Raw genomic sequence first — 27,866 nt, forward strand, 5'->3', positions numbered from 1 at the left:
CAAGGTGTTGGGTGCAGAGGAATGGGGACTCTGGCATGGGCTTTCTGGAGGTCACCGTGGTGACACTGTCAAGTCACCCTATGGGCCACAGCTGCCCTCCTGGGGACACACCTGAGAGGGGATGTCAGTCTGGACTTCACAGAAGCACTGTCCACAGCCGAGTCTGTGTGGTGGACCTGTTCAGTTGTGAAAAGGCAGCATGTCCTGGGAAGGCGGCCTTAGCAAGGAACCTCGGGGTGTGACCCACCTCAGCGTGGGGTTCCCCACACAAAGTGCCAGGAGAGGCTTGGCTCACGGGAGGAACCCCAGCCCCAAAAGTCTCAAGGGGTTTCTTAAAACCACAACATCCGAGGAGGATGTGGGCCCCTGCAACAGGCCCTGCTGGCTGGAAGCCCAGCTTCCTACGCCAGCCAAGGTCTATGCACCTGAACACCGGGCCCAGTGTTCCCCATGTCCTGTCTCAGAGCAGTGTGGTGGGAAAGCCTACGCAGTGATGTGATGTGCACTCCTGTGTGTCTTGCAAGTTCCCTCTCCACTGCATAAACCCAGGCAGACATACTGTCCACACAGCCCACGCCCTGTGGGCTGCGCCCGGGGCCACTTGGAATAGGTGCGCTGACTGCAGCTCTCTGGAAAACTTTTGGTATGCGGTAGCATGAGGCATCACAAAACGCATGATTTTCTTACACCTGGAAGAAATTCTCACAGACCAGCAGGCCACCGATTGGCTTTATCCTCAAAAGCAACCCAAGGAGAGAAAGCCCATAATCCCGCAGACTCAGGCTGCGGGAGGGATCTCACGGCCTCTGCAGGCCAAGCTCCCGTCCTACACCTGCTCACCCGGGGAAGACGCTTGGTTGGGCAAGACAAGTGTGAGACTCACCTCCTGACCCTGCACCTCTCTGCTGGTGCCCACCCAGACGCTGGGGACCCACGTGCTGCGCTGTCACAGAGCACTTTGCCACCACCTCTTCTCCGGCCCCAGCACTGGCACTTCTTGCTGAAGCCGGCAGCCGCCCCTCTCCCCATGACTTGTGTTTGGGGAGGACACTTGGTGTGCTCAGGAAGGCCCTGCACCTGACTTCACAGAGAACACATGTTCCAAGGGGCTCATCTCCCTCCACCTGCTTGCACAGGGACAGCCTAACTTAGAGGTGACACCCTGCCGGAGGGTGTGCTGAGAGCCACGCAGCAGACCCCTTGTGCCCTGGGCCCGCTTTGGATGCATGAACAGCAGCAAGTGAAGTGCATTTTCTGTGCACAGTTTTCATGATCACAGACAACTGCTCATCGCAGGAACCACAGTGGCATCTGACCACCTGCATCCATGGGAAACTGAGCAGAGCCCTGCCTGCCTATGTCTGTCCTGGTGTTACCCCGGCTGTGCCCACCTGACCTCTGGAACCAGTGCAGGGTCAGGACACCAGGCTCTGCACCGGACTTCACACAGGGCACTTGAGCTGCATCCACAGGACCAGGGTGGATAGGGGACAGGGCGGGCCCTAGGACTGGAGGAGAAGGTGGTGGTGGTGGATGCTCGGGCTGGTGGTGCCACCCAGTGTGGATGGGGCAGGCACTAGAATGGGGGGAGGAGGAGGTGGTGGTGGTGGTGCCCAGAGTGGGTGAGGACAGGCGCTAGGAAGGGAGGAGAAGGAGGTGGTGGTGGTGGTGGTGGTGCCCAGAGTGGGTGAGGACAGGCGCTAGGAAGGGAGGAGAAGGAGGTGGTGGTCGTGCCCAGAGTGGGTGAGGGCAGGCGCTAGGAAGGGAGAAGGAGGTGGTGGTGGTGCCCAGAGTGGGTGAGGGCAGGCGCTAGGAAGGGAGGAGAAGGAGGTGGTGGAGGAGGAGGTAGTGGTGGTGGAGGAGTTGGTGATGGTGGAGGTGGTGGTGAAGGAGGTTTTGGTGGTGGTGGAGGAAGAGGCGGTGGCGGAGGTGCTGGTGGTGGTGGAGGAGGTAGTGCCCAGGGTGGGTGCTAAGGTGGCAGGAGGAGGAGGTGGTGGAGGTGGTGGAGGAGGAGGTGGTGGAGATGGTGAAGGTGGTGGAAGTGGTGAAGGTGGTGAAGGTGATGGAGGTGGTGGTGGTGGAAGAGATGGTGGTAGTGGAGGTGGAAGAGGAGAAAGAGGTGGAGAAGGAGGTGGTGGTGGAGGAGGAGGTGGTGGAAAAGAAGGTGGTAGAGGTGTTGGAGGAGGAGGTAGTGAAAGAGGTGGTGGTGGAGGTGGTTGGAGAAGGTGAGGAGGTGGTGGTAGAGGAGGTGGTGGTGGTGGTGGTGCCTGGGGTAGGCAGGGCTGGCACTAGGATGGGAGGAGGAGGAGGTGGTGGTAGAAGAGGTGGTGGAAGAGGAGGTGGTGGCAGTGTTGGTGGTAGTGGAGGAGGATGGGTGGAGGAGGTGGTGAAGGAGGTGGTGGTGGAGGAGGAGGTAGTGGTGGTGGTGGAGGAGGAGGTGGTGGTGGTGGTGGTGGTGGTGCCCGGGGTGGGCAGGGCAGGCGCTAGGACAGGAAGAGGAGGTGGTGATTATGGAGGAGGTAGTGGAGATAGTGGTGGAGGAAGAGGTGGTGGTGGTGGTGGTGGTGGAGGAGGAGGTAGTGGAGGAGGTGGTGATGGAGGTGGTGGTGGTGAAGGTGGTGGTGGAGAAGGAGGAGGTGGTGGAGGAGGTGGTGATGGAGGTGGTGGTGATGAAAGTGGTGGTAAAGGTGGTGGTGGAGAAGGAGGAGGTGGTGGTGGAGGACGTGGTGGTGGTGGAGGAGGAGGTGCTGGGGTGGGTGCTAGGACGGGAGGAGGAGGAGGTGGTAGAAGAGGAGGTGCCTGGGGTGGGCGAGGCGGGTGCTAGGACGGGAGGAGGAGGAGGAGGAGGAGGTGATGGAGGAGGAGGTGGAGGAGGAGGAGGAGGTGGTGGAGGAGGTGGTGGAGGAGGAGGAGGTGGTGGAGGAGGAGGTGGTGGAGGAGGAGGACGTGGTGGTGGTGGAGGAGGAGGTGCCTGCATGGTCGGGGCAGGCGCTAGGATGGGAGGAGGAGGAGGTAATGGAGGAGGTGGTGGTAAAGTGGTGGAGGAGGAGGAGGTGCTGGAGGTGGTGGTGGAGGAGGTTGTAAAGTGGTGGTGGAGGAGGAGGAGGTGGTGGTCGAGGAGGAGGAGGTGGTGGAGGAGGTGGTAGTGGAGGAGGTGGTGGTGGAGGAGGAGCAGGTGGTGGAGGAGGACGTGGAGGTGGAGGACGTGGTGGTGGTGGAGGAGGAGGTAATGGAGGAGGTGGTGGTAAAGTGGTGGTGGAGGAGGAGGTGGTGGTGGAGGAGGTGGAGGAGGAGGAGGAGGTGCTGGAGGTGGTGGTGGAGGAGGTGGTAGTGAAGGAGGTTGTAAAGTGGTGGAGGAGGAGGAGGAGGTGGTGGAGGAGGAGGTGGTGGAGGAGGTGGTGGTGGAGGAGGTGGTAGTGGAGGAGGAGGAGGTGGTGGAGGAGGACGTGGTGGTGGTGGAGGAGGAGGTGCCTGCATGGTCGGGGCGGGCGCTAGGATGGGAGGAGGAGGAGGTGGAGGAGGAGGTAATGGAGGAGGTGGTGGTAAAGTGGTGGTGGAGGAGGAGGTGGTGGAGGAGGTGGAGGAGGAGGAGGAGGTGCTGGAGGTGGTGGTGGAGGAGGTTGTAAAGTGGTGGTGGAGGAGGAGGAGGTGGTGGAGGAGGAGGAGGTGGTGGAGGAGGTGGTAGTGGAGGAGGAGGAGGTGGTGGAGGAGGACGTGGAGGTGGAGGACGTGGTGGTGGTGGAGGAGGAGGTGCCTGCATGGTCAGGGCGGGTGCTAGGATGGGAGGAGGAGGAGGTGGTGGAGGTGGTGGTGGTGGTGGTGCTCGTGCTGGTGATGGTGGTGGTGCTCATGCCGCTGGACCACGGGCACCATGTAGCCCTCGGCCCCCGGCACGGCTGGAAGGTCCCGCAAGGCCTCGTGCTCCACCACAGGCTGGCCGTGTGGGGCCTTGAGTGGCGAGGGGCCCTCCCTGCCCTTCTGCCGGTATCGCTTGTGGCCGTAGGGCTGTGGTGGGGGCTGTGGAGGGGGCTGTGGGAGGTGGTGGCCGTCCCGAGGGGCCTGGGGGAACGAGGCAGCCGGCAGGTAGTAGCCAAGGGCCTTCCCCGGCTTGCTGCTGCCTCCCAGCCCCAGTGGCTTCCCTGGGCCCTTGGGGGACCGGAGGAACTGCTTCTCCTGCCCCTTCAGCCGGGGCTGCATGTCCAGGGCCCTCACAGTGGGCTCGGGAACTGGCATGGCATGCTCGGCCAGCATCTGGGACCTGCGGTGATGGGCAGCATGGGTGTCCGGCTCCTGGGAGCGGGACCTGCTCTGGAGATAGGCGGCCCTGCCCTGCTGCTCCTGCCTTGCCTGCTCCGGCAGCCCTACAGACAGGGGACAGAGGATGGGCCCATGCGGGGCCCAGAACCGGGGGTCAGTCCTGTCTCCTCTTCCTGGAAGTGACATGTGCTCAAGGTCCACAGGGGGAGGCCTCACCAGGGGCTCCCATCCAAGGCCAGCCTGGTGGCCAGGTCAGAGGTCAGACAGGCACAGGCCCTGAAGCCCAGCCCTGGACTTCTACTGGGAGTCAGTTCCCAGAGTCAGGGTGTCAGGGGACCCAGGTCACCCCTAGGACAGGGCCCAAGCACCATGGCAACCTACTGAATGCCACAAAGGGTGCTACTAGTCAGAAGGAACCAGTGGTGGGCAGGCCTGCTTCTGTCCACTCTGTGGGCTGCCCAATGCTTCTGAGGGAGCTGGTAATTCTGCCATGGATCCCCCGAGGTCTGGCCTCTCCAGGGCTGGGTACATCATGCACACCTGGACAGGCACGGCCTTGCTCCAGGCACTGGCTGGTGCAGAGGAGTGGGCCAGGTCCTCTGAGTGGGTGGGGCACCCTTGGCCCCAACCATGTGGGGGTTCCAGAGCCCTCCACTTGGCTAGCACCTTCGTGGAGGCATACCTGGGGCCAGGTGGTGTAGGGTCTTCTGTTACCTACCTGGGCCAAATTTAGAGGTGTAGTTCTCGATCCCAGCCAGGTCCAGGTAGTGGTTTCTGCGCTCGGTGTTCTCATCCACGCAGTAGGGCCCCCGCACAGAGCAGGGCTGGGGCTCGACGCTGGGCCTCCTGCAGGGGCAGAAAGGAGGGGCCTGACCAGGCGCCCCTGGCCAGACCCTCACTCCTTTGATGAGGGGGCATCAGTAGAGGCAGCAAGGCCCCGGGGTGCTCTGACCAGTACCCATGGCCTGGGGCAGCCTGAGGAAAGTTGGGCACCATCCTGAGGAACAAGGTCCATAGTCCATGATGGTGGTGGTGGTGGTGGAGGAACAAGGTCCATAGTCCTATGGATCCAGGATGTCACCTGCCATATCCTCAGAGAGCCTCGGGAAGTGACACTGGGGTGTTTTCTGGTCACCTGTTTATGGCCACTGACACCTCCCAAACTGGCCAGTGGAACCCAAGATGTGCAGTGACCCAGGCTAGGGGTGCCGGCCCACCTAGCACCTGCCACCAGAGCCTTGCCTGTCACTCAGGCTGGGTGCTCAGCCCGGCCTCCACCCAGGGCCTTCCCAGGGCAGCTGCAGAAGTGGCCACTCACCCGACGTGGGCAGACAGCCGCTTTTCTGCAACCCGGGCATCCTCTGCAAGCTCGCTCTCCATCTGGCTGCGATTGGGCTCCTGGTCTGCAAGAGGGGTGGGCGCTCTCCAGCTTGGCTCAGGCACTACTCATTGCTGGCCCTGCACCCATCCATTCTGTCCACCGTGAGTCCCCGGCCCCACTCGCCCCTCCACTAGGGTGCCACTCACTGGGCACATCCCCCCAGCAGGGCAGCCTCGCATTCACTGGCCTAGCAGTCTGGAACCCCGCAGGGGCAGGGGGCAGGGGGCCACTGTGGAAGCTGGGGACAGAGCACGGCTGAGGAGCCGGGTACTGAGAAGTGCATGGGGTCAGGGGTCGTGCACTGCGCTGGGGGGGGGCGAGGGGGCGAGAGCCAAGGGAGAATGTGGGCAGGGCCCAGGCATAGGGCCGGGTGACCAGCCCCTGAAACCAGGCCTGGGCAGTGCCGTGGGGACGGGGCTATCTAAGCAAGGGCAGCTTCTTGGCCCAGGGCCCCACCCTCGTTGGTGGGAGGACACTCCTTCCTCTTGCTAGAGGGCTCAGGGCTGACGGTCAGCTTCACTCGGAGGGTCTTGCTCCTGCCTGAGGAGTGGTTGATGGAGGCGTCGACGACGTCATAAATGGTATGCATCAAGCTGGACATGTCCTGGGAGGGCACAGCTGACCTGAGAGGAGACACTGCGCACCCTTGCTGCTAAACACCCCCACCCCTGCTGCCCTGGCACCCATGCGCCATGCACTCCAAATCCCAGGCCAGAGAACGTCTTAGATTAGCCCAGAGGGTGCCTTCCATGGCTGGACGGTCACCCCGTTACCCCTGGAGTCACAGCTCTCTGCCAAAGGGCTCAGCAGACAGACGGACAGTTCCACTTTCACTCAGGCATGCTTATCTCAGCATGTTCATGTCCCCTGTCCCCTGCTTCACTTCAAGAGGCCTCTGGGTCCCAGACTCACAGCTCAGCCAGGTAGGGGTCACTCCTGGGACCTGGCTGCCCTGCAGGGTTGCTGGCCCAGGCTTGGCCAAGGGCATCCCAGCTGCAGACACAGACCACACCAGGCTGGGCGGGGAAATGTCAGCAGGCAGCCCTGGGTTACAGGACGCCCACTCTAGCCGGCCAGGACCGCCAGTGGGCCCCTCCTGTCTGCCTCCCACCTCCCCACAGCAACAGGCCCACCCTCTCCTACTTCAGCTGGAGCTGCCTCCCCATATCGGGGGCTGGGTGTCTCTGTCTGTCCATCTGCCTACTGGACCAGCCTGATTCCAGATGCCACAGGCCACACCCGAGCACCCTCTGGTGGACAGCTGACATGCACGGGCACGGTACCTCCCTGGTGACCTTCCCACTGTTGTCAAAGTCATACAGCGTGAATGTCCACTCCTGGCGGTCATCCTCCTCCACCGAGACATCACACTGAAGGGCCTGCTGGTAGCACGCAGGGATAGGGCACAGGAAATACTGTTGTCATCCCCCACAACCCTGGGTCTTCTATAGGCCCTGTCACACCAGGGGGCCTGTGACTCCAAGGGACACTTCCAAGGGGTCTTCCATTTCTGGTGTGCGGCCAGGAGACTCGTCCTTGCCTGCTCCAGCCCTCCAAGCGGAACTGGCACCATGCTCAATCTCCCACTATGGCCTGTGCCTGCTCGAGTGCCCAGCGTCTCCCAGGATGAGGAGGCCCTGCCCACTGCCAAGTGCCAGCCCCAGAAATAGACTGTAAACCAGGTGGCCGGCTCCTCCCCAGGCCCCACAAGGAGGCAGGACCCGTCCCCAGCCCTCGCTGTACTTCCCCTGGGGTCTGGGCACCATGCGGAGACCTCTCCACTTCTGCCTCATTGGCCAGGCCGGGCCGAGCTCACCGAGACAGCTGTGCTGAGGACCCAGAGCCGGCACACTCACGAGCTTTGCTCCTGGGGGCCTATGCTGGATGACAGGAAGGCCAGCTGGAAGGCCCAGGGCCACCCACCTGGGGCCTCCACTGCCCACCCCGGGCCCCGGGACGCTCTGTGTGGAGTGGGGCAAAGGCCTACGTCAATGTTCAGGCGCTTCCTGCCCAGGCCTCGCGAGCCCTCACGGTTTGCGGCTCTCTCCCCTTCGTCCATGCTGAAGAGCTGTCCTGGGCCCCTGTGGCCCTCGGCCTTCTCGGGGGGTAGCGCCACTGCGGGGAACAAGAAGGGGTGAGGGAGGTGCCCTGCCCAGGTAGGTGATTTGGTGACAGAGGGGACAATGGAGGATGGGGCCTGGCCAGGGAGAGCTGTTGCTGCCCTCTGCTACCCCCCCCAGCCACGGACCCCTCCAAAGTGGGCCTGTGCTGAAAGTCCGCCTTTGGAATCAGGGGCACCAAGAGACCAGCAGGGAGGCCTCTCCAGAGTCAGCTGCAGCCAGGTGTCCTGCCTCGCCGACCTCCCACAGTGGCTCCCGGGGAGCAGGCTGTCCTCTGGGGGCTAGGGGGCTGCCGACATTGCACAGAGGGTTGTGGGAAGGGTCCCTGCTCGTGGGGCCTCCAGCATGGCCCCGTGTGGTCAGACCTCCCTCCCCCCATGCACGGTCCAGTTTCCCGACAGCCCTCAACCCCAGGACCCATAGGTGAGGCTGCCTGCAGGCTGTCTGTTGAGCAGACCCCTCTCCCAGCCTCTGCTTGTGGACGGTGAGGTGCCTCGGTCCTACGGCTCGTTATTCTCTGGCTCTCACAAGCCGTGTCGCCAGGTTAGGGCCCCAGGCCCCTCGGGCAGCACTCTCCCAGCTGTGAGCTGGGAAGGTGCCCAGAACCTGAGTTTCCAACAGGGGGTGGGGGGTCCTGGAGCCCCTGGTCTTAGCAGCCGTAGAAAGGTGGCCCTGCACCCTGCACCTGATAGGCAGGTGGCCTGTGGAGACTGTCCTCTGTAGGAGGACTGTCCCCCACCAGAGATGCACCCTGGCAAGGACTCTTCTGGTATGTGCTGGGCACCCAGGCCCACTCCACAGTGGCCCCCATGCCCACCTGGGGCTCACAGTCCCAGTCATGGTCTGGGGAGCCCCCTGCTCCAGCCCCCCAGAGCTGTCCCCGTGGAGCCCGTGCCCACAGACAGGGTACAGAGCTCCAGACATGGAGCAACAGCACTCGGGGCCACAGGCTGGACCACGTGTGATGGCCAAATGCAAGCTGCCTGTCCAGTGAGGATCCTGGGGGGGCAGTGTGGCCACGAGGCTGCTGCCACACTTATGCTGGTAGGTGTCAGGCCACCTCAGGACACTGGCCTTCAATGGGGTGCTGTGAGCTCTGGGAGGGGACGTCAGGACTGTACTCACCTTCTAGGGGCACCTGGTCCTCCCGGAAAGGCCCATCCTTGGGGTCCCCACTGGGAAGCTCCTGCAGGAAGCAGAATAGCAAGTGACCATGAGGCTCAGCTGGGCAGACAGAAGGACATGAGCACAAGGTCTGTGCGGCAGGACCAGAAGGACCCGGGCCTCAGGCTTCCTGGGCTCTCCTGGTCTCTGAGTCAGGAACACCAGCCCCTCCACACCCCAGCATGACTGGCAGAGGTCCCTGCGCGTCAGCTCTGACCCAAGTTCCACCTGGGTGTTTCCAGGACCAGGACCCGGCTACTGTTCAAAGCAAGAGTCTGGATGGCCCTGGAGCCCAGCCCACCATGCTGACCGCTGAATACAAGAGGCCAGAGGTACAAAGGCACCACCAGACCCCCTGCCTCAGCCCCCCAGAGCCTGAGAGCCTTCTGTAGGGTGAGGCTGAGACCAGGGCACAGCCCATGGCAGGAGACACCCCTCCACCAACCGCCGACCTCAAGGCCAGTTATGGGAAAATGGGGAGACTTCAGACACATCCAAGTCCGTCTTAGCCAAGAAACTCTGCAGAACAGAGCAGAAAGGAAACAAATCGTGCTCAGAGAGCTGGGGCAAAGGCCGTGGGGGTTGTCAGGCAGAGTCCCCACCCCGCGCTTGCAGGCCCCCAGCCCTGGAAGCATCCAGAAGGCCCAGGAGCCGCTGGACATTTCTGTTTCTTACTCTAGGTGGATGCAAAGCCTTGGGGGCCCCTGAGCAGACCCAGGGCTGAGCAAAGACCCCCACCCACCCGCCAAATGGAATCTGTCCCTGGAGGTGACGCAGGGCCAGAGCACGGTTTTGTTTGTAGCTGGAGACAGGAGAGTGACGCGGCGACCCTGGTTTCATTTCATCCAAAGCCTCTGAGGCCACAGGTGTGTCCTGGCAGAGCTTCATCTCGGGGACACAGGCTGGACCACGTGTGATGGCCAGATGCAAGCTGGAGCCAGGCCCTGAGCGTTCCCTGGGCCCACACCCTTCCCATTCCTCATCTCCCAGGACCTGGGGACACCTGCCCGACCTGCCAACCTCCTGCCAGGCCACCTAGCACCACCTCCATGGCTCATGCCCACCCCTGGGACACAGCGGAGGTGGGCCTCCCTCAGCCCTAGAGCACGGGGTGCAGTTAAAGCTGCACCTAGTGGGAGGGTCGGGGGGCACCCTGCCCTGGCCTGTCCTGCTGAGGCTCAGCAAGAAACAGAAGAGGACAGCCGTGAAAAGCCGGATGGTTCTACGCCAGGGCACAGATCCCCGTCCCACTGGGGCTTGGAAGAGGCGCCTGAGCACCAGGAGCAGCACCAGGCCTCGGGCCCCTGGACAGACACGGCTTCGTGAGGCTGCAGGGCCCGGGGAAGGAGGGCCTCCATGGGGAGAGGGGCAACCTGCACGTCCCGCCAAGCCCACGGGAGCCTGTCATCTCCTGCCTCCCGGCACTTCAGAGCCAGCAGGAAGAGCTCCTGTCTGCGTTGGGGCACCACTCAAGAGCTCGCCTTAGAAGGCACCACCTCCCTTGCTCACCGAGCAGCCCACAGGCACAGACCTGCTCCGGCCCGTGAAGCCCGTTCACTACTCACTAACCGTGCGCCGTCCACTTGAGCCCAGAGGAGTTCTGACCCGCAGGACAGGGATGAGCTCTGCCCCAGGTGGACATGAAGATGAAACCTATTAACTTGTAGATGTTTGCTGCAAAAGGAATCCGCCTGTGGAGATGCAGTCACAGGCTCCTGGTGCTGCCTGGAGCTCGGCCTGGGCCTCTGCAGGCTGCTCGTCCTCCTGGAGGGACCAGTGCCCAGCACTGGGGCCCCACCCCAGGTTATAAGTTTGGGTGCTGCGAGTCCACTGCCCACGAAGCACGGGTACGAGGCTGGCTGACACCAGGCGTGGCGAAGGCTGGAGGGCAGGGCCCAGCTGGGAGCCTCAGGAGGCGGCGGACCTAAGGGGCGGGCCCCGTGGGGGTCTGAGGCCACTGGGAACATGCCCTGGGAGGGCAGAGGGACCCTGGCCGTGAGGTGAGCAGTTTGCTGCCACAGGCCAGAGCAATGGGGCCCATCAATCGCGGGCTGAGACCTTAAAACTCAGAGACAAAATGAACTTGGCGTCTCTTCAAGCTGCTTCTCAGGACTGGCAAGATGACTGGCGCACTGGGGGCCGCTCTCTTCAAGGCTGGCGTGTGGGAGGGCGGGTGCCCAGGCGCCCAGGGGGCCTCTCCTGGGGCACTTGCTCCCGCCCTCAGAAGGCCCTGCAGGACTGGGCTCTGAGACAGGGTGGGGCCTGCAGGGTGATGAGGCTGACGCGCCACTGTCCCCTCCCACCTCCTCTGGGGCTCAGCCCCCTCCCCGAGCAGCTAGAGGGCTGGGATCTTGCTGGTCTCTCGATGTCCCAGCGTGCTGTGGACCGAGGAGAGTGAGCACGGAGACCATGGCCTAGGAGGAGACCACCATGAACCAGCCCTTCTCTTCCTCACTGACAGCTGTCCACCACCGGCCAGACGGCAGCAGCTCCCAGGGAAGGGTCAGGAGCCAAGGATGGTTCCTGGAGGAGACCAAAGGGTGAGTGGACAGGCTGGGGCTGGATCCCAGGCCTCTGCGACCCTGAAGATGCCCATTACCACTCCGGGTGTCCTGTGGGCAGTTAAAAGAGCTGATGTTCAAGGGCACATTCCACTTCCTATCTCCCTAACAACTTGAACACCTGCTTTCAGCATTAGGGCCAGAGAATAAGGTGGACAGGCAACGTGAACCTAAAAGACAGAAGGGCTGGGTGGAGCTCAGTGGGAAAGTACGTGCGGAGCCAACCCGAGGCCCTGCCCCTAGCTCCAGGCACGTGTGCATACACTGACACACTTACCAAGAAGAGTCTGCGCAGGCCTGGGTTGGCCTTCTGGAGACATCCCCTCTACAACCAACAGAGGCTACAATGACCAACCGACTTACCATAAACAAGCAAGGCTACAGTAACCAACCAGGGCTACCAAGACCAGGCAAGGCTACCAAGACCAGGCAAGGCTACCACGACCAGCCAAGGCTACAGTAACCAACGAAGACTACAGTAACCAACCAAGGCTACAGTAACCAACCAGGGCTACCAAGACCAGGCAAGGCTACCAAGACCAGGCAAGGCTACCACGACCAGCCAAGGCTACCACGACCAGCCAAGGCTACAGTAACCAACCAGGGCTATAGTAACCAACCAAGGCTACCAAGACCAGGCAAGGCTACCAAGACCAGGCAAGGCTACCACGACCAGCCAAGGCTACAGTAACCAATGAAGACTACAGTAACCAACCAAGGCTACCATGACCAGCCAAGGCTACAGTAACCAGCCAAGGCTACAGTAACCAACCAAGGCTACAGTAACCAGCCAAGGCTACAGTAACCAACCAAGGCTACCATGACCAGCCAAGGCTACAGTAACCAATCAAGGCTACAGTAACCAGCCAAGGCTACAATAACCAACAGAAGCTACAGTAACCAGCCAAGGCTACAATAACCAACAGAAGCTACAGTAACCAACCAAGGCTACAGGAACCAACCAAGGCTACAATAACCAACCAAGGCTACAGTAACCAACCAAGGCTACAGGAACCAACCAAGGCTACAATAACCAACCAAGGCTACAGGAACCAACCAAGGCTACAGTAACCAGCCAAGTCTACAGTAACCAACCAAGGCTAAGTAACCAACCAAGGCTACAGTAACCAACCAAGGCTACCAAGACCAGCCAAGGCTACAGTAACCAACCAAGGCTACAAGAAGCAATGCAGGGCACAGCAGCTAGCATCCCACCCTAGCAGTGTCACTGGAGAGTATGTGGCACACAACCACTCAGGATACCCAACATCTTGGAGTTAAATGCAGACGATCTGAGCAGCAGAGGGGATCAAAGGGGAAGATGTGCCCCGTGGCAGAGTGACTCTGCTCTCTGTGACTAGTGATTTAAGTTAAATATGTCCTGCTGACATGAAATTGCCCTCTAATTTACATCACATAGCTTAAATAAGGGTCAAGAGCTTTAATTGCTAAAAAACCTGTCCAGAGACATTAGGAAGATGTAGGTCCCTTTTGAGAGACTTTCTGAACAGTGAAATTGTTGATACTCGTGTCCTCAGACAAGGCTGGGCAGAGCAGATGTCAAGAAAAGGTGTGCAAAACAGCAGTCCTCAGACTGTGCCTGCCCTAGTGACTCCATGGTGTGTAGTACAGCAGTCCTCAGGCTGTGCCTGCCCTAGTGACTCCATGGTGTGTGGAACAGCAGTCCTCAGGCTGTGCCTGCCCTAGTGACTCCATGGTGTGTAGAACAGCAGTCCTCAGGCTGTGCCTGCCCTGGTGACTCCATGGTGTGTAGTACAGCAGTCCTCAGGCTGCGCCTGCCCTGAGTGACTCCATGGTGTGTAGAACAGAAGTCCTCAGGCTGCGCCTGCCCTGAGTGACTCCATGGTGTGTAGAACAGCAGTCCTCAGGCTGTGCCTGCCCTGAGTGACTCCATGGTGTGTAGAACAGCAGTCCTCAGGCTGTGCCTGCCCTGAGTGACTCCATGGTGTGCAGAACAGCAGTCCTCAGGCTGTGCCTGCCCTAGTGACTCCATGGTGTGTAAAACAGCAGTCCTCAGGCTGTGCCTTCCCTAGTGACTCCATGGTGTGCAGAACAGCAGTCCTCAGGCTGCGCCTGCCCTGAGTGACTCCATGGTGTAGAACAGCAGTCCTCAGGTTGTGCCTGCCCTGGTGACTCCATGGTGTGTAGGACAGCAGTCCTCAGGCTGTGCCTGCCCTGAGTGACTCCATGGTGTAGAACAGCAGTCCTCAGGCTGTGCCTGCCCTGGTGACTCCATGGTGTGTAGAACAGCAGTCCTCAGGCTGCACCTGCCCTAGAGACTCCATGGTGTGTAGAACAGCAGTCCTCAGGCTGCACCTGCCCTGGTGACTCCATGGTGTGTAGAACAGCAGTCCTCAGGCTGCGCCTGCCCTAGTGACTCCATGGTGTGTAGAACAGCAGTCCTCAGGCTGTGCCTGCCCTAGTGACTCCATGGTGTGTAGAACAGCAGTCCTCAGGCTGCACCTGCCCTAGTGACTCCATGGTGTGTAGGACAGCAGTCCTCAGGCTGTGTCTGCCCTAGTGACTCCATGGTGTGTAGAACAGCAGTCCTCAGGCTGTGCCTGCCCTGGTGACTCCATGATGTGTAGGACAGCAGTCCTCAGGCTGTGCCTGCCCTAGTGACTCCATGGTGTGTAGGACAGCAGTCCTCAGGCTGTGCCTGCCCTAGTGACTCCATGGTGTGTAGGACAGCAGTCCTCAGGCTGTGCCTGCCCTAGTGACTCCATGGTGTGTAGAACAGCAGTCCTCAGGTTGTGCCTGCCCTGTTGACTCCATGGTGTGTAGAACAGCAGTCCTCAGGCTGTGCCTGCCCTGGTGACTCCATGGTGTGTAGAACAGCAGTCCTCAGGCTGTGCCTGCCCTGGTGACTCCATGGTGTTTAGAACAGCAGTCCTCAGGCTGTGCCTGCCCTGGTGACTCCATGGTGTGTAGAACAGCAGTCCTCAGGCTGTGCCTGCCCTGGTGACTCCATGGTGTGTAGGACAGCAGTCCTCAGGCTGTGCCTGCCCTAGTGACTCCATGGTGTGTAGAACAGCAGTCCTCAGGCTGTGCCTGCCCTAGTGACTCCATGGTGTGCAGAACAGCAGTCCTCAGGCTGTGTCTGCCCTGAGTGACTCCATGGTGTGTAGAACAGCAGTCCTCCACTGCGCCTGCCCTTGAGCCTCTGCATCTTGTAAACAGGAGCTTTCCATGAACAACCTCTATTTGGGCACAGGTGCCAGGCAGCTGACTCTGCTCGTTTCTGTACCAGTGAACAGCCACCATCTGCTGGGCACCAGCGTTACGCAGAGTGATAAATAACTCACACATGCCACTTCATCTAACTAGACCAAGAGCACCTGGACACATGCACATCTCACATCACATCAGGAAAACCAGTACCTGGAGCTTTTATGCTCACCAGACACAACCTTCCCACCTGAGGTCCATAAAATGAGGGCCCCAAGACCAAACACACTGACTCCCATCAGAGTGTCCTGCAGTTGGCCAGGGCCATCTGAAGGCAGTTGGGAAGATCTGTAGCCGGGCAAGCATCAGGGACAATGCTGTTGTAGGCCAGCAGTGACCCTTGCCCTTTGTGGGGAATCCGGCGGGACCCAGGCTCCTGTCTGGGGGCGACTAGCATGCCAGGTGTGCGGCTGAGTGGGCTCACAGCTGGCCCAGCGTTGAGGCATCACCCACAGGCAGAAGTGGACACTTGGGGAAAGACAGAGGGACTGCAGGACCCTGAGGCACCCTGAGGACAGGGTGGACCAAGGGGAAGGGCAGGAGCCGGGGCCAGCATTCTGGTTCTTTCAGCGGTGGGGTTAACAGGGTCAAGGGGGCCTGGACCAGGGGAGGCCCCAGGGGGAGGCCAAGGAGGTCCACAGCCTCTGCCGGCAGGGAATAAGAAAGGAACATGGAGGAGGCAAGGCAAGCGGCTTGTGAGCAGGGGTAGCACAGGCCTGCGCCTCTGCCTCCCAGGCCCTCGAAAGGCAAAGGAACCTGGCAGCTCTCCTCAGCGACTTCAGATGCAAGATGTCCCCAGCGTGTGGCCAGATGGCAGTGTTCACGGGCAGGCAGGCAGTCGCAGGTCGGAGGAGCAGGGAGCAGCCAGCGTTGGGGAGAGGCCCTCGCCTCAGGCAGGATCGACTCCAGGGGCTCCTCTGGCGTCTGTCTGGAAACGCCACAGCTGGCTCTGAAGTCGCCGCCTCCACTCCAGCGCTGAACAGTTTCAGATGTGACAGGTCCTTTCATGGGCTTCAGAACTCCAACCCATGTGCAGCAGGGGCCGCGGGTGGGTCCCCTCCAGGGCGCATGCACATGGTCCCAGCCTCTGGGCCTGAAGAGGAACACTGAGCCCTCAGGGACAGGGCCACAGACGGGGGCACAGGGGCTTCCCGCCTCCTTCCTGGACGGCACCAGGTGCAGGGGTCAGAGGGGCCATCTGACCCCACAGTTTCTGGTTACATCCTCATGAGCCAGAGCTCCGCTGGGGCTCAGCTTCCCGTGTCAGGCAGAGAGCACAATGTCCCCACCTCCGTCTTCACCCCACCACGTTCCATCACGTGCAGGCTTCCATAGAGAAGATGGGGGTCCCCCACACTGGCCCCTGGTCTGCGGGCAACACACACTCACCCCAGAACACGTGGGCCTGGGGTGTAGGGGTGACCCAGGGCCCGCAAGTCCTTCAGGCTGGTCCCTGTGCACAGTGAGCTGCTGGGTGAGCGAGGGCTGACTGGTGACCACCTGTGAGACGTGGGAAGGATGCAGGGGGCACCAAGTGTCAGCAAGAGCTGGGTAAAGACCAGGCAGTGAGACTCTCGGCTTGCAGGGCCCTACTGTCCAGTACAGCCCAGGAGGCCAGCTGGGCACTCTAGCCCTGAGGATGCCCACATTTGGCTCTGTCTACAGAGGCTTAGGTGACATGCACGTCAGCTAGTGCCAGCAGGTAGAAGCAAAGAGCACAGTGGCTCCCCAAGCACGGGAAGGGGACTCTGCATCCCCGGGGCTGTACGTCATCTGCCAGGTGTGGCCGGGGCAGGCAGGTGTCACAAATGGCATCCTGGCTTGGGATGCAGTGTTCAGCACACATGCTGAATTCACATGTACGCAGGGCCTGCGTGCAGCCCACACACGTGCTCATGGCACCCTGCACGCACCGCAGGCACACACAGGTGCGTGGATTCCTGTCCAGGCCTAGCAGCCATGAAATGCCCATCGGGTTGTGACTCCTGACACCCCGGGTTTGTCCTCAGTTTGATGCTGGGTGTCAGGCTATCCAGTAGTGGGCCAGACTTTGCCCATCTGGCCAGGGCCCCAACACACGATTCTACAGGGAAAGGGGACCACGGTGGGTGGCCCTGCTCTGCTGGCCAATCACTGAGCCCAGCCGCACAGAGCTGCGACACCACAAACGCAGGCCAGACCCGCTCGACCTCTGCACTGGCCTCACGCCAGTCCTGCACGGTCCCCGCGGGGCCCTTCCAGGGAAGCTCACTGGACTGCGCATTTTCCCCTGTGGTGGGAGAGCCTCTGCTTCCTGTTGCACAGCCGGAGAAGAACAGAACGGAAGCCACGCTCTCCTGCTTTGTTTCCTGGATTCAGAAGGCTCGGCTCGCCAGTCCTCACCAGACACGTCCTGGAACCCAATGGGCCTGCGCTTGGTCACGGCACCAGCCCTGGGGACAGCACTGCTCAGAAAGAGCTGCAAGTGTCCACTCCCCTTCTGAGCAGCCCCGCAGGGTGTGGAGACACCTGCACGCAGCCCAACGGCCGCCACGTGCTGCTGTTCTTGGCAGTGGCTGTGGGAGACGAAGAGGCCCCGGCAGGACCCTGACGTCTGGCAGCACCCAGGGGGCCTCAGAGGAGCAGAGGCCAAACCCACCCGGGGAAGAGTGTGGCCGAGGCCCACGTGTGAAGACAAGTCGTGTCCCGGGAGCCTGGCACACACCACCTGCCCAGTGACAGCCGGAGCCCCAGGCTGCTGCGCGGCTGGGACAGTGCAGGGAACTCTGAGGGGGGCCGCACGCTGCCCCTCAGGTGTTCAAACAGGAAGAGCAGCAAGAACGGGCGGAGACCCGGTCACGGCCGGCTAGCTGGGCACCCACAATTCCTGCCACGAGGCCTAGGAACGGCCAGAGGGCAGTGGCCCAGTGGAAAAGCGGGTTCTCTGGCCTGGCCACTTTGCCCTTTGGTCTGGAGCTTGTCTTCCAGGCCCGAGCCCCTCCGTGCCACGGATGGAGATGTGGCATCCACCGTGGCCACCTGCTGCTCCCAGTAAACCCTCAAGCAAAGGTGGCCCCCACCTGCTTCCTGCCCCACTGCCTGCTGTGCCATGCTCTACGAGAGGAGCTCAGGCCAGGCCTCCCCGAGCCAGGAGGCCAGCGTCCACCCTGACATGATGTGGGTGTGTTGGGCAGGCCAGAGCAGGGTCCCCTGGCCACGCTGGCCTTGGGCCTTCCTGCCAAGTGGGGCCCAGCTGTGGGAGGGTAGTGGCCAGCCCCAGCCACCTCACCTGTCCACTGTGGGGACAGGCCCTACTGCCCAGCACAGCCCAGGAGGCCAGCTGGGCACTGCTAGCCCTGAGGATGCCCACATATGGCTCTGTCATCCTGGCCAGGCCTGGCCACTCCTGACACACCATCGAATACAGCTGGTCTCACAGGCAGGAGAAGCCGGCCCACGTCCCCAGGACCACAGCCAGTGTACCTTTCTTGAAAACCAGTCATTTTAAACGAGTCCATGGGAGGAAGGAAAGGGACGCCCCTCCCCACTCCTGGGCTTGGAACACCCAGAACGCCCACGGCGTGGTCCTCCATCCCCACGGCTCCCTGGCCCAGCTCCTGGAGGAGGGGTGTGGGTGCATTCAGGGCCACCCTTCACTGCTCCCGACTTCTGCTATCCCTCCTGTCTCCAGCATGTGTGGCTCACTCCTGCCTCAGGGCCTTTGCACTGGCAGCCCCCAGCTGGAGTGTTCATCAGCACTGCCTCCCAGCTGGCCATCTGTGGGTCACCTTTGCCCCTTTGGGACCTGCGGCCCAGGCTCAGGAGTTCACGGGGGCAGGCAGAGCAGCCTGTGGGCCGGGACATGGGCTCTGCGGGCTTGGCCCCCCGGGACCTGGCTCCAGGACTCGTTCCAGGGTGACTTGGGGAGATCTCCTAAGCCCACTGCATCTCAGTCTCCCTTCAAAACAGGAAAAGGACAGCATCTCCTGTGGGAATCGCCTGTGGCCCCACAGCGTGTGTGGGCACCCCGGCCTTGCTCCTTCCCGCTGGCTTCCCTCCCCGCTGCCCACCATGGGGTGGACAGAGCTTTCCCCTGGCTGAGCTCTCCTACCATGGGTCACCAGCAGGCTGACCGGGACGTGCCCAGAGTGGCCTTCTCTGCTCTGCTCAGGCTCCCTGGAGCCTCTGGGTCTGTGGCTCAGGTGCCGTCTGAACCGCAAGGCCTGGCCACACGCCCTCCTGCGCACGGAGGCAGGGCTATTTGGCACAGTCCTGCTGTGGTGGACCCTGCCCCTGTTACTTCCAGCCTCTGCCAGGACTCTGCCATCCCACCTGCGGTCAAGCCCGACCCGTTGCTCATCTTGACACCATCTCTGTAGCCCACTGGGCCCCGCAGATGACCAAGGTCCTTCTGCTTGTCCTGCCTCTTCCATGCCACGTCCTCTTGGACCTGAGGGCTCTGCACACGAACAGCGGCCTCACGGGCAGACCCTCACTGTGCCTGACCCACTCCTCCTGGCGGCTCCCCTGGCCGACTCTGTGTCCTGGGATCCTGGACGGGGCTGACGCTGCCATCTGTGCTGCGTGGCTGGGCTTGGTTTTACTCCTGTCCTCACAGACTGTCCCTAGGTCAGCACAGCAGGTCCACTGGAACTGTCTGCAGCTGTTTTCTGCCCGTGTAGTGACACAATAGTCACGGGCCACAGCGGGCAGGAAACGAGCTTCACCCAGGCTGATGGAGCCTCCCATGCCTGACAGCCGCCTATCAGCAGTGCGGGTCTGGGACAAATGCACCCTGTGGGGACACTGAGGTCAGCCCCCTGCTCAGACCCTGACTCAGCATGAAGGGGGAGGTGTGTGTCCTGCTCCACGGCATCTGAGCACACTGGGGTGAACGGGGCTGAGGGCGGTGCAGAGCCGGAACCGGGCAGCAGGACTCCTGCCCTGCAAGGAAGGGCTGCTGGGAGCAGTGGCCAGGAGGGCCAGGACCTGCTCTGCCAGTGGCACTCTGGGAACGCTCTGGGAACCACGGTGCGCAGTGAGGGTCACATCCCTGCTGCTGCCCAGCAGCCTACGCCAGGCTGGCAGAGTTCCAGGTACTCAAACACGGGTCGAAGAGAGGATGGGCACCAGACACTGCCAGGGCCTCACTGAGGCACAATGGGACCCTGGCTGCCAGGTCAGGAAGGCAGCTCCACACGGGCATCACCCACATCATACAAGAGCCACCCAAGGGACCCGCCTTCCCACAAGAGCCACCCGAGGTGACCACGCCCTCCTGCAGAGCCTCTCCTCCCTGGGACAGGGGGCTCTGCCCGACCTCCCGGGGGCTCCCCTGTGGGGCTACACTGGTCCCCCAATCTCTCTGGAAACGCAGGGCTCTCCTTTCAGACTGAGACCTCTTCCTGCATCAGGAACACAGACCACGGAGGGCATGGTGAGGCCAGCCCTGGAGTCCACCAAGCAAACGGGCCACTCCTGGCCGTGACTTCCACAAGTGGGTCCCTGCAGGCACAGGAAGGCACAGGTCCTGCCTACAGGGGACTGTGAGGGCCACAGGGATGCCCGGGCAGGGAGGGACAAGGCCAAGGCCAGTGGGGCTCCAGCCCTCTGGGAGGCCTCTGAGACCTGATGTCCTGGTACCTGGTGAGGTGTTCTGGGAAGCAAGGGCCAGCGGGCACTCCATGAGGGGCGACGGCTAGGTGCTGGGCAGGGGACTGAATGGGCAGGTGGAGGGCAGGGTCTGAGCAGGGCTGGGGGCCCAGCAGAGCCTCCCAGCAGCGTGGGCATCCCGGGGCTTGGCCAGGAAGGAACCTGTGAGGCCCCACAGGGAGGAGCGGGCAGGAGGCCAGGTGTGGCGGAGGGCCGGGCCCACCCCACCCACCCCACCCACCCCACCCCAACCCTCTCTGAGGCCCCCGCAGGGGACGGTTCCTGTGGGGGACACGTCACCAGTTCAGCTCTTTCGGGTCAAGAGGACAAGAATCAGAACCACAGCGGGTCTCTTTCCTCCTAGCAGACGTGAGGCTGGTCCTGTCAGGATGTCGGCTCAGCACCACGGGCCGCGCAGGAGGGTCCAGCCCTGGCTGAGGTGTCACCCTGGACGAAGTCATCGACCACAGTGGGGACGACCGCCAGGAGGGCCTGGCTGCTGACCAGCTGGGGCCCAGGCACAGGCGGCCTGCATATAGCGCTCTGCCTTCTGACGGCAGGACCCCAACAGCTGGGTTGACACCATCTTCTGAGTTTCCGTATTAAAATATCACACGCTTGGGGCTGGGGCTGGGGCTGGGCGGTGGGTGGAGCGCTCACCTAGCCGTGAGGCCTGGGGTCGATCCTCCGCACCACATAAAGATAGACAAATGGAGGTATTGCGTCCTTTTTTTTAAAAAAAACTTACATGCTTCTTAGTTTCTCTGACTTAAGAGCTCAAAGCCAGCTACAAGTGCCTTGGAGGCTTCTGCAGGACCAAAGGAAAATGAATCCTCCCCGTGCAGCCGCCAAGGGCCACACGGGCACCGTCCAGCTGCAGTGGCCACCAGGGCCCAGAAGACCCAGCGTGTTCAGCACTGCCAAGGAGGGCTGCTAAGGGGCACCCTCCCAGGCTCCTCAGCTTGAGGGCAATCGCAACCTGCAGCATGGCCACAGCTGAGACCAGGTCCAGGCTTCTCCACGGGGCGAGGACCGGACTGTGAGCCTCCAGAAGGCCACTGCTGAGCCTGCAGAGGCAGCCAATCAGGCGGGATGGCTCAGCCACTCAACGGTGGAACTGCGCTGTCCCCTCCTTTTCCAAGGAGACGTGGCCACTGCTCCATGGGTGGTTCGGTGCTGCCTGGCACCAAGTGGCATTAACGAGTCCACCCAGAACCTGAGAAGGACCCTCCATCCCAGGGGCCCAGCGAGCCCCAGGTATCCACTGCCCCACACTGGCATGCATGGACACCATTTACAGATGACCAACTGAGGCCCCAGAACAATCATGAGATGCTAACAGAGCAGAGGCCCTGTGGGAGCCTGTGTCCACCAGGGTCTGGGGTGTGGGATGGCCAGGGTCACACACCTGAGGAAGCTGCAGCTGCTCCCAAGGCCTCGAGGCGCCTCCTATCTTCGGCTGCCCTGGTCCCCCAACCCCACTTTCACCCTGCCTTGCAGTCCCCGGGACACATATGGGGCCAATAGCCACAGCTGACCACTGTGCAGGGGATGCCTTCCTTCCTCTCACCCCAGGGAGTTTCAGCTCCTCACCCCATGCAGGTCAGACCCAGGGGCCAGGTGACCACTCCACTTGGCCCCTCTCCACACTGGTCCCTCCAGGGTGGCAGGGACTGAAAACTCTTGACCCCCCAGAGCTGCTTAGGGTGCGTGTCGGCTCAGGACCCCTCCCCATCCAGGAGAGACCAGGCCTCCTGTCACAGCTGCAGAGGTGGGAAAGGGAGGAAGGAGCCCACTGGAACCTCTGGGCACGAATGGCCCTTGGGCTGCTTCCTGTGCACCGAGGCCCAGGGCCCCACCCTGGTCACCAGGGCCAGGCTCTCACATACAGATGAGCAGAAGGTACCAACGAAAGCTGGTGAATCCCGCAGGTGAGGGGGCTCCTGCCGGCCGGGCGTAGGGGAAGCGCAGCCTGGGCCTCAGCACAGCCAGACCAGGCAGTGGGTGCTGCAGAGATGCGCATCTGAGGCCCCGGGCCAGCTCCAGGGAACTGTTCTGAAGATGGCAGAGCACAGGGGCCGAGCCTCAGATCCCAGAAGCTACCTAGGGCAGGCTGTTCTAGGGCAGACAGTCTGCGGAAGCCAGAGCCAGTGCAGGTGGATGCTGGGCACGTGTAGAGCTCAGCCTTGGAGGTGCTACGGTGCTCATGCTGGCCAGTGTCCCAGAGGGCCACCTCCACCAGGAGGCACATGACACATCAGCACGCGCACAGCCCTGTGCCTAGGCACAGAACAGGGAGTGGGCCCCAGAGCTGGGGTTGCTCAGGACGGGCTGAGCAGCCACATCTTGCCCTCCTGCAGATGTGGTCAGCTCCCAAGTCCCCCCGGACAGCAGGCCCAGCAGCCTCCTCACTCCCAGGTAGAGTCCCAGTAAGCAGCCCCTCTAGTCAACACAACACCCCTCTCTCAGGCTGAGCACCTACCAGGAATCTGTGTTTAACTCACAGAAGAATCCAGCTGTGGACAGAGATTCTTGTCTCTGAGCTGCTTCCCGCCAGCCTCAGGGAGCAGGAGAAACGAGGACCCATGTGAGGGGACACTGCTGCACAGAACCTGGGGAGGCCACTGCTCCACACCAGCTCACTTTAACAAAGCCACCATCATGTGCTCAAGAAGCCACCAGCCTGTCACTGCTGGGAACCTTGAGGCACCTACCACAGTTGCTCCCAATGTCACCCACCACTCTAGACGCCCCAGTGGCCATCACCAGCAGACGCACAGCCTGGACCTTCAGAGACACTCAGAAGAAAGCCACACCAGCCCGCCGGATAAGTCTGCAGGAGCTTCCTGGAATGGTGTGGGGAGCCACCGGAGGGTAGGCCACCTGCCTGGGGACGTGCTCACACTCGAGCGTCTCACAAGCCTATGGATGGTCTGGGTGGAAGCAACTCCACTTGGTCAGCTTCACCCACCCTGAGGTGAGAGAGGGTAGGTGAAAGTGGGGTTGCGAATACCCACTTACTGCCCATGAGAGTATTCATCACAACTCCCAGGACAAAACAGTGCTCACAAGGGCAACCGCAGGGACCAGAAGGCATGGTCCTCACTCTGGTCCCTGCCAGACGTCACAGGGTACAGTGGGAACCAGGGCTGGCCTTCCTCGGGGACACACTCAGGAGGACGTGGTGATGGGTGGAGCACTAGATGCCATGGGAAGGCAGGGAGGTGGGAGATGGAAGGACCTACAGATTCCACACCTGCCATTCCCAGCTGAGCTCTGGCTGGCAGCAGAGGCAGGACAGAGGGGCGGCTCCCCTGGACCTGGGCCAAGAGCCGCCCAGCTGGGGCTGCACCTGGGCAGGGGTCTTGACTGCACACCTGTGACCCGATGGCAGACATGGGGTAAGCAGTGCTGCTGGCGGGCAGCCTCGTAAGCCTGGCTTAGGACAGCACCGAGTTCTGAGGGTCTGTTCTTCCCACCACAGACAGGACCCTGTGCTCAGGAATGTGGGCACACTCAGACAGCAACGACTCAGCCAGACCCCACACCACTCTTTAAAAATGTCCCAAAGTGTGGAGCCTGGTCCTGAAGACCACCCCACTCCTTGCCCAGCTGACTCCACAGCTGCGCGGACTCGGTCACCTTCCAGAGCACATGCACTCTGGCCCCACTCCACAGGAGGCCCATTTCTATGGTCCTGTCTCAGCCCTATCCTGAACACATCATTCTCTCATCAGGACCCTAAGGGCTGAGCCCACACTGCCTGCCAGAGAGAAGGTCCCTAGGCTGGACAGCTGAGGCACAGAGGCCAGCCTAAGCCCTCAACACCAGCCCCTGTTTCACATCTCTAAACAATGACACATCTGTGAACCAGGCTGTCGAGAGGCACCATCTGGCCACCAGTATTCCCTTGGGAAAACACAACTGCCAGTGTCCTTGCCCAGGTCCCCAACCCAGGATGGAGGGATGCAAAACAGCCACGTTCCTATGCTGTACCCAGCAAATACCTCAGAATGTACTTCCTGCCCTTACAGGCATGGCACAGACCCTCCCAGGAACCCAAGCTCAGGGGTGTGTTAGTTTCTGAGCAGAAGTGTTTACAAATAACACCCAGAGCATCTCTTTGATCAACCAGCAGAAAAATACCCTTCCAAAAAGGGTATTTTGACTTTGCCTGGTGTACCGGGCATCCAGCAGTGGGCAAGGGGGTCCACCTGGCAGGGCCCATCTCCCCTTAAGGCTGATGATAGTCATTCCCACTCCCTCCAGCTCTGCAAATACAGGCATGTCTGATTTACCCAAGACCCTGCAGGGCCTGGGCCTGGGAAGTTCTCTGTTCCGGGACATAGCACTTCATAATCTGCCCTCAGGGGCACCTGAGTCCCAAGCAGGACCTCTGATCCCCTGAGCAGCATCTGTGGTCTGGGTGGCCACAGCTCACCAGCAGTCCATTCTCTTGGTGATCCCTTCTGCCTGGCCTGTGATCACCCCTCTGGAATATGGGAGGCAAAGGTGCCCACTAAGTAGGACCCTCTTTTCTATGCCAGCTGACCCCATAACCTGTGGATGCCCCAGGCCACCCAACTCCTCAGAACATCAGTCTGGGACATCTAGGCCTCAGCCTTTCCCACGACCCTTCCCAGCTCTCCAGCAGGAGGGGTGGGGGCTCCACCCCACCCCCAGCCTAGGCCTTCAGCCCCCAGCACAGATACCAGTGCTGCAGTCCCCAGGACCCCAGCCTGGAGGTTGGGAGCAACTGGTTCTTTTGGCCCTCTGGACATTACTCTGGTCAGCCATCTGGGCCGCTCCCTCTGAGCCTGGGCCTGGGCAAGAGTGCATAGCTCCCGCACCACTTCGAGCGGCCCTGCGAGGTGGTGGAGTGGTGCTGTCCCAGCCCGCCAGCCACAGCCTACCTGCTTGTCCCGCACGCGGCGCTCCACGCCGCCGCCTGGGCGCCGCTCCGCCTCCTCCGTGCCTTTGCGGCCGCTCGCGTCTGCGGACACCACGAAGCTGTCCCCTGCGGGTGACGAACGGACGCGCGGGAAACGCGGCACCCACCGAGGAGGAAGGAGATGCCGTGAGCCCCGGGGGATGCGCTTTCGCGCCGCAGCCGCCAGGGCGCTCTCCCCAAGCCCCAAGGACCGAGCAGGGCGGGGGCAGCAGCCCACCCCCTGAACAGGGTGGGTCCGGAACCGAGACCCGGCGGCCACCTCCCGCGACGAGGGCGCGAGGCAGGGCGCGCGCCGGGCTCGGGGCTCCTGGGCTCCAGATGGTCCCCGCGCTCACCTTCGGGGCTCTCTCTCCGCTTGCAGGCTGCGGCGGCTGCTGCGCGGCCGGGGCGCAAGGGAGAGGGAAGGACAGTGAGTGGCGCCGCCCGTCCGCGCCCCGCCCACCCTCCCGGCCGCACCTCACCGTGCTTGGACTGAAATTTCCCCATGCCGCCGCCGTGATCCCGGACCCCACCAGCCCGGGCGCGCTCAGGTGCAGGTCTGAGCCGGGGACGGACGTCCGCTGGGGCCGCAGGACCGGGCTCCGAGCTGGGCTCGGGAAGCCGGGTTCAGCGCGGGCAGGGCGGCGCGGCAACAGACGACAGCGGCGCCCGCAGTGGCCCGGCTCCCTCTGAGCGCGCGCGCCCGCGCCCGAGCTTTAACCACGGGCCCCGCAGCGCCCCCCGCGGCCGCGGCCCGCAGCGCACCCGCCCGCCCCCAGCCCCAGGACTCCCGTAGCCCGCAGCCCAAGCGCATCGCAGCCCAATGCTGCCAACTGGGGAGGTGGGACCCAGAGCCTGGCGGTGACAAGGACCCGCACAGTAGACTGCGAGGGCACTCAGGGGCTGCAGTTGACCCCGCCATTCTGGCTGCCAGGGGACTCTGGGGGACATCCTCCACCCTTCACCAGGCCATCTCCAGTCTGGGAGCCTGACCCCTCTGTTGGAAGGGAGGATCCTGGGGACTCTAGATTACCGGGACCCTACTTGCCTCCCATGGCTGGCAGAACATTTGTGGGGAAGAAGAGGTACCTGGAGGAGAGGGTGAGAAGGACCAAAGTCCACCCCAGCCTGGCTGGAGTGACCCCCCTCTCCCTTCTTCCCCAAGGTGAGGCTCTAGCCTCTTTCTGCCCACTTGATGAAAGACCAGTTCTGACCTTCAGCTTGGATAAGCCCTGTACCCCTCCCTTAGACCTTGGGCCTTGGGAGACTGGGTCCTTGTCTCTCCTGTTCTGCTCCTGGTGGTCCGGCTACCTGCTATCTGCCTCCTCTTCTGCTGCCCTCAATTGCTGGGTGCCACCCACACTTGCTTCCTTCCCTGTCCACCTTCAGAGAAACCACCTTTCTCACCTTGGACCCAGCTTGCTTCTTCCAACACTTCTCCCGCGATCGCCCCAAACCTCCTCCATCCCTGGAGCTCCTCTCCTGTGCACACGCTGTCTCTCACTGGGATTTTGAGAATAGAAACAGCATTTCCCTACAAACTGTTGCTGCCCCCCAGTGTCCAGCCCCTGTTGCTGACCCCAACATCCACCCCTGCTGGCTTCTAGCCCTGGAGGCTGGTAGCTGAAGCCCTGCCAGGCTTCCTCTCTTCTACCCTGTTCCCACTGCCCCTCTGTTCCCTTCAAAGCTGCCCCCGGCTCTCAAAAGAGCTCCCATGGCCTCTCCTTACCTTCTGCCCAAGACAACTTGGGTGGAAGGAGCTAGCGTCCAGCAGGATGTTTCACCTCAACCGTCTTGCCCGGTTCTCAGGTCATCTTGGGGCAGGTGCTACCATCTCCCCATTATAGAGTCCTGGAACACCTCAGAATCTCTCAGAAGCACAGCTGAGTTTGGAACGGAGACTTGCCCCCAATCCCAGCAAACACCAGCACTGGCCAGGCATCTGCTGGGAGCTGAGCTAAATGCCAGGTGGTGTGAGGACGAGGCTTTTGGCAGCCCAGCCTGCAAGCTGTTCCCACCACCCCTTCTGAGATCCCAGGGATGGGACATCCTGGAAGACCCAGCCACTCTGCACCACGATGACTTCATACCTCAGGGCAGAAGCCTGCACCCAGCCACAGCCCAGCTGACCCTGCCCCTGCCCAGGCTCAGTGCACCCTCCACACAGACCCAGACCCAAGGCCAGGGTTAGCCCTCCAGGCCCCCCTCCTTCCCATCCCACCAACCCGCATGAATTTTGACTTCCCAGTTAGAAGGTGATAGCCAGTCATCTATGGCTCCAGGTGTCCTGCTCACGTGCTGTGACAGTAACAATATTGTATGTTATGCAGAATGGGAGTGGAGAGCCCCTCTGGGTGCTGTCTTATCCACTGCCCAGCGCCCACAGGAGACAAGTGAGGGACCCCATAAAGACATGCCCACAGGACTTCTGCCCTGGAGCCTCTGGGTAACGCTGTGTGCTCACAGTGCTGCACACACCTGCCCCCCAGATGCTGGGATGGTGGTCCTCTGGGGGACATCGGCCAGATGTACTGGGGAAGGGGCCATTGCCTTATTCCTTCTGCGGGCTGAGG

At 61.8% G+C, this 27,866-nt stretch overlaps 1 protein-coding gene across 2 annotated transcripts; it reads right to left on the minus strand.

The window, feature by feature from the left end:
* Window positions 1-711: 711 nt before the first annotated feature.
* On the minus strand, window positions 712-25,969 carry Nkd2 (NKD inhibitor of WNT signaling pathway 2). Of its 2 annotated transcripts, none has more exons than XM_046430406.2 (10): window positions 25,776-25,969; window positions 25,650-25,688; window positions 25,277-25,380; window positions 8,884-8,944; window positions 7,626-7,753; window positions 6,922-7,017; window positions 6,095-6,242; window positions 5,576-5,660; window positions 4,976-5,103; window positions 712-4,361 (listed from the first exon to the last, which is right to left on the minus strand). In XM_046430406.2, the coding sequence occupies exons 1-10, from the start codon at window positions 25,798-25,800 to the stop codon at window positions 3,775-3,777; spliced, it is 1,401 nt and encodes a 466-aa protein (XP_046286362.1). In that variant the 5' UTR covers window positions 25,801-25,969; the 3' UTR covers window positions 712-3,774. The 2 variants fall into 2 exon arrangements, with proteins under 2 accessions (XP_046286362.1, XP_046286361.1); XM_046430405.2 differs by having other exon boundaries at window positions 6,922-7,020.
* Window positions 25,970-27,866: the final 1,897 nt, after the last annotated feature.

This window comes from Marmota monax, unplaced genomic scaffold (genome assembly GCF_021218885.2).
Source record: "Marmota monax isolate L192 unplaced genomic scaffold, Marmota_monax_Labrador192_F-V1.1 WCK01_AAM20220418_F8-fsc00082, whole genome shotgun sequence".
NCBI classification, from domain to species: domain Eukaryota; kingdom Metazoa; phylum Chordata; class Mammalia; order Rodentia; family Sciuridae; genus Marmota; species Marmota monax.

Coding starts and splice junctions, on each gene's coding strand:
- Nkd2 (XM_046430405.2), bottom strand. CDS start 25,800: ATGGGGAAATTTCAGTCCAAGCACG. Junction 7,021..7,625: donor GGAAGCGCCTGAACATTGAC/GTAGGCCTTTGC, acceptor GCGTGCTACCAG/CAGGCCCTTCAGTGTGATGT. Junction 6,243..6,921: donor GTGGGAAGGTCACCAGGGAG/GTACCGTGCCCG, acceptor GTGCCCTCCCAG/GACATGTCCAGCTTGATGCA.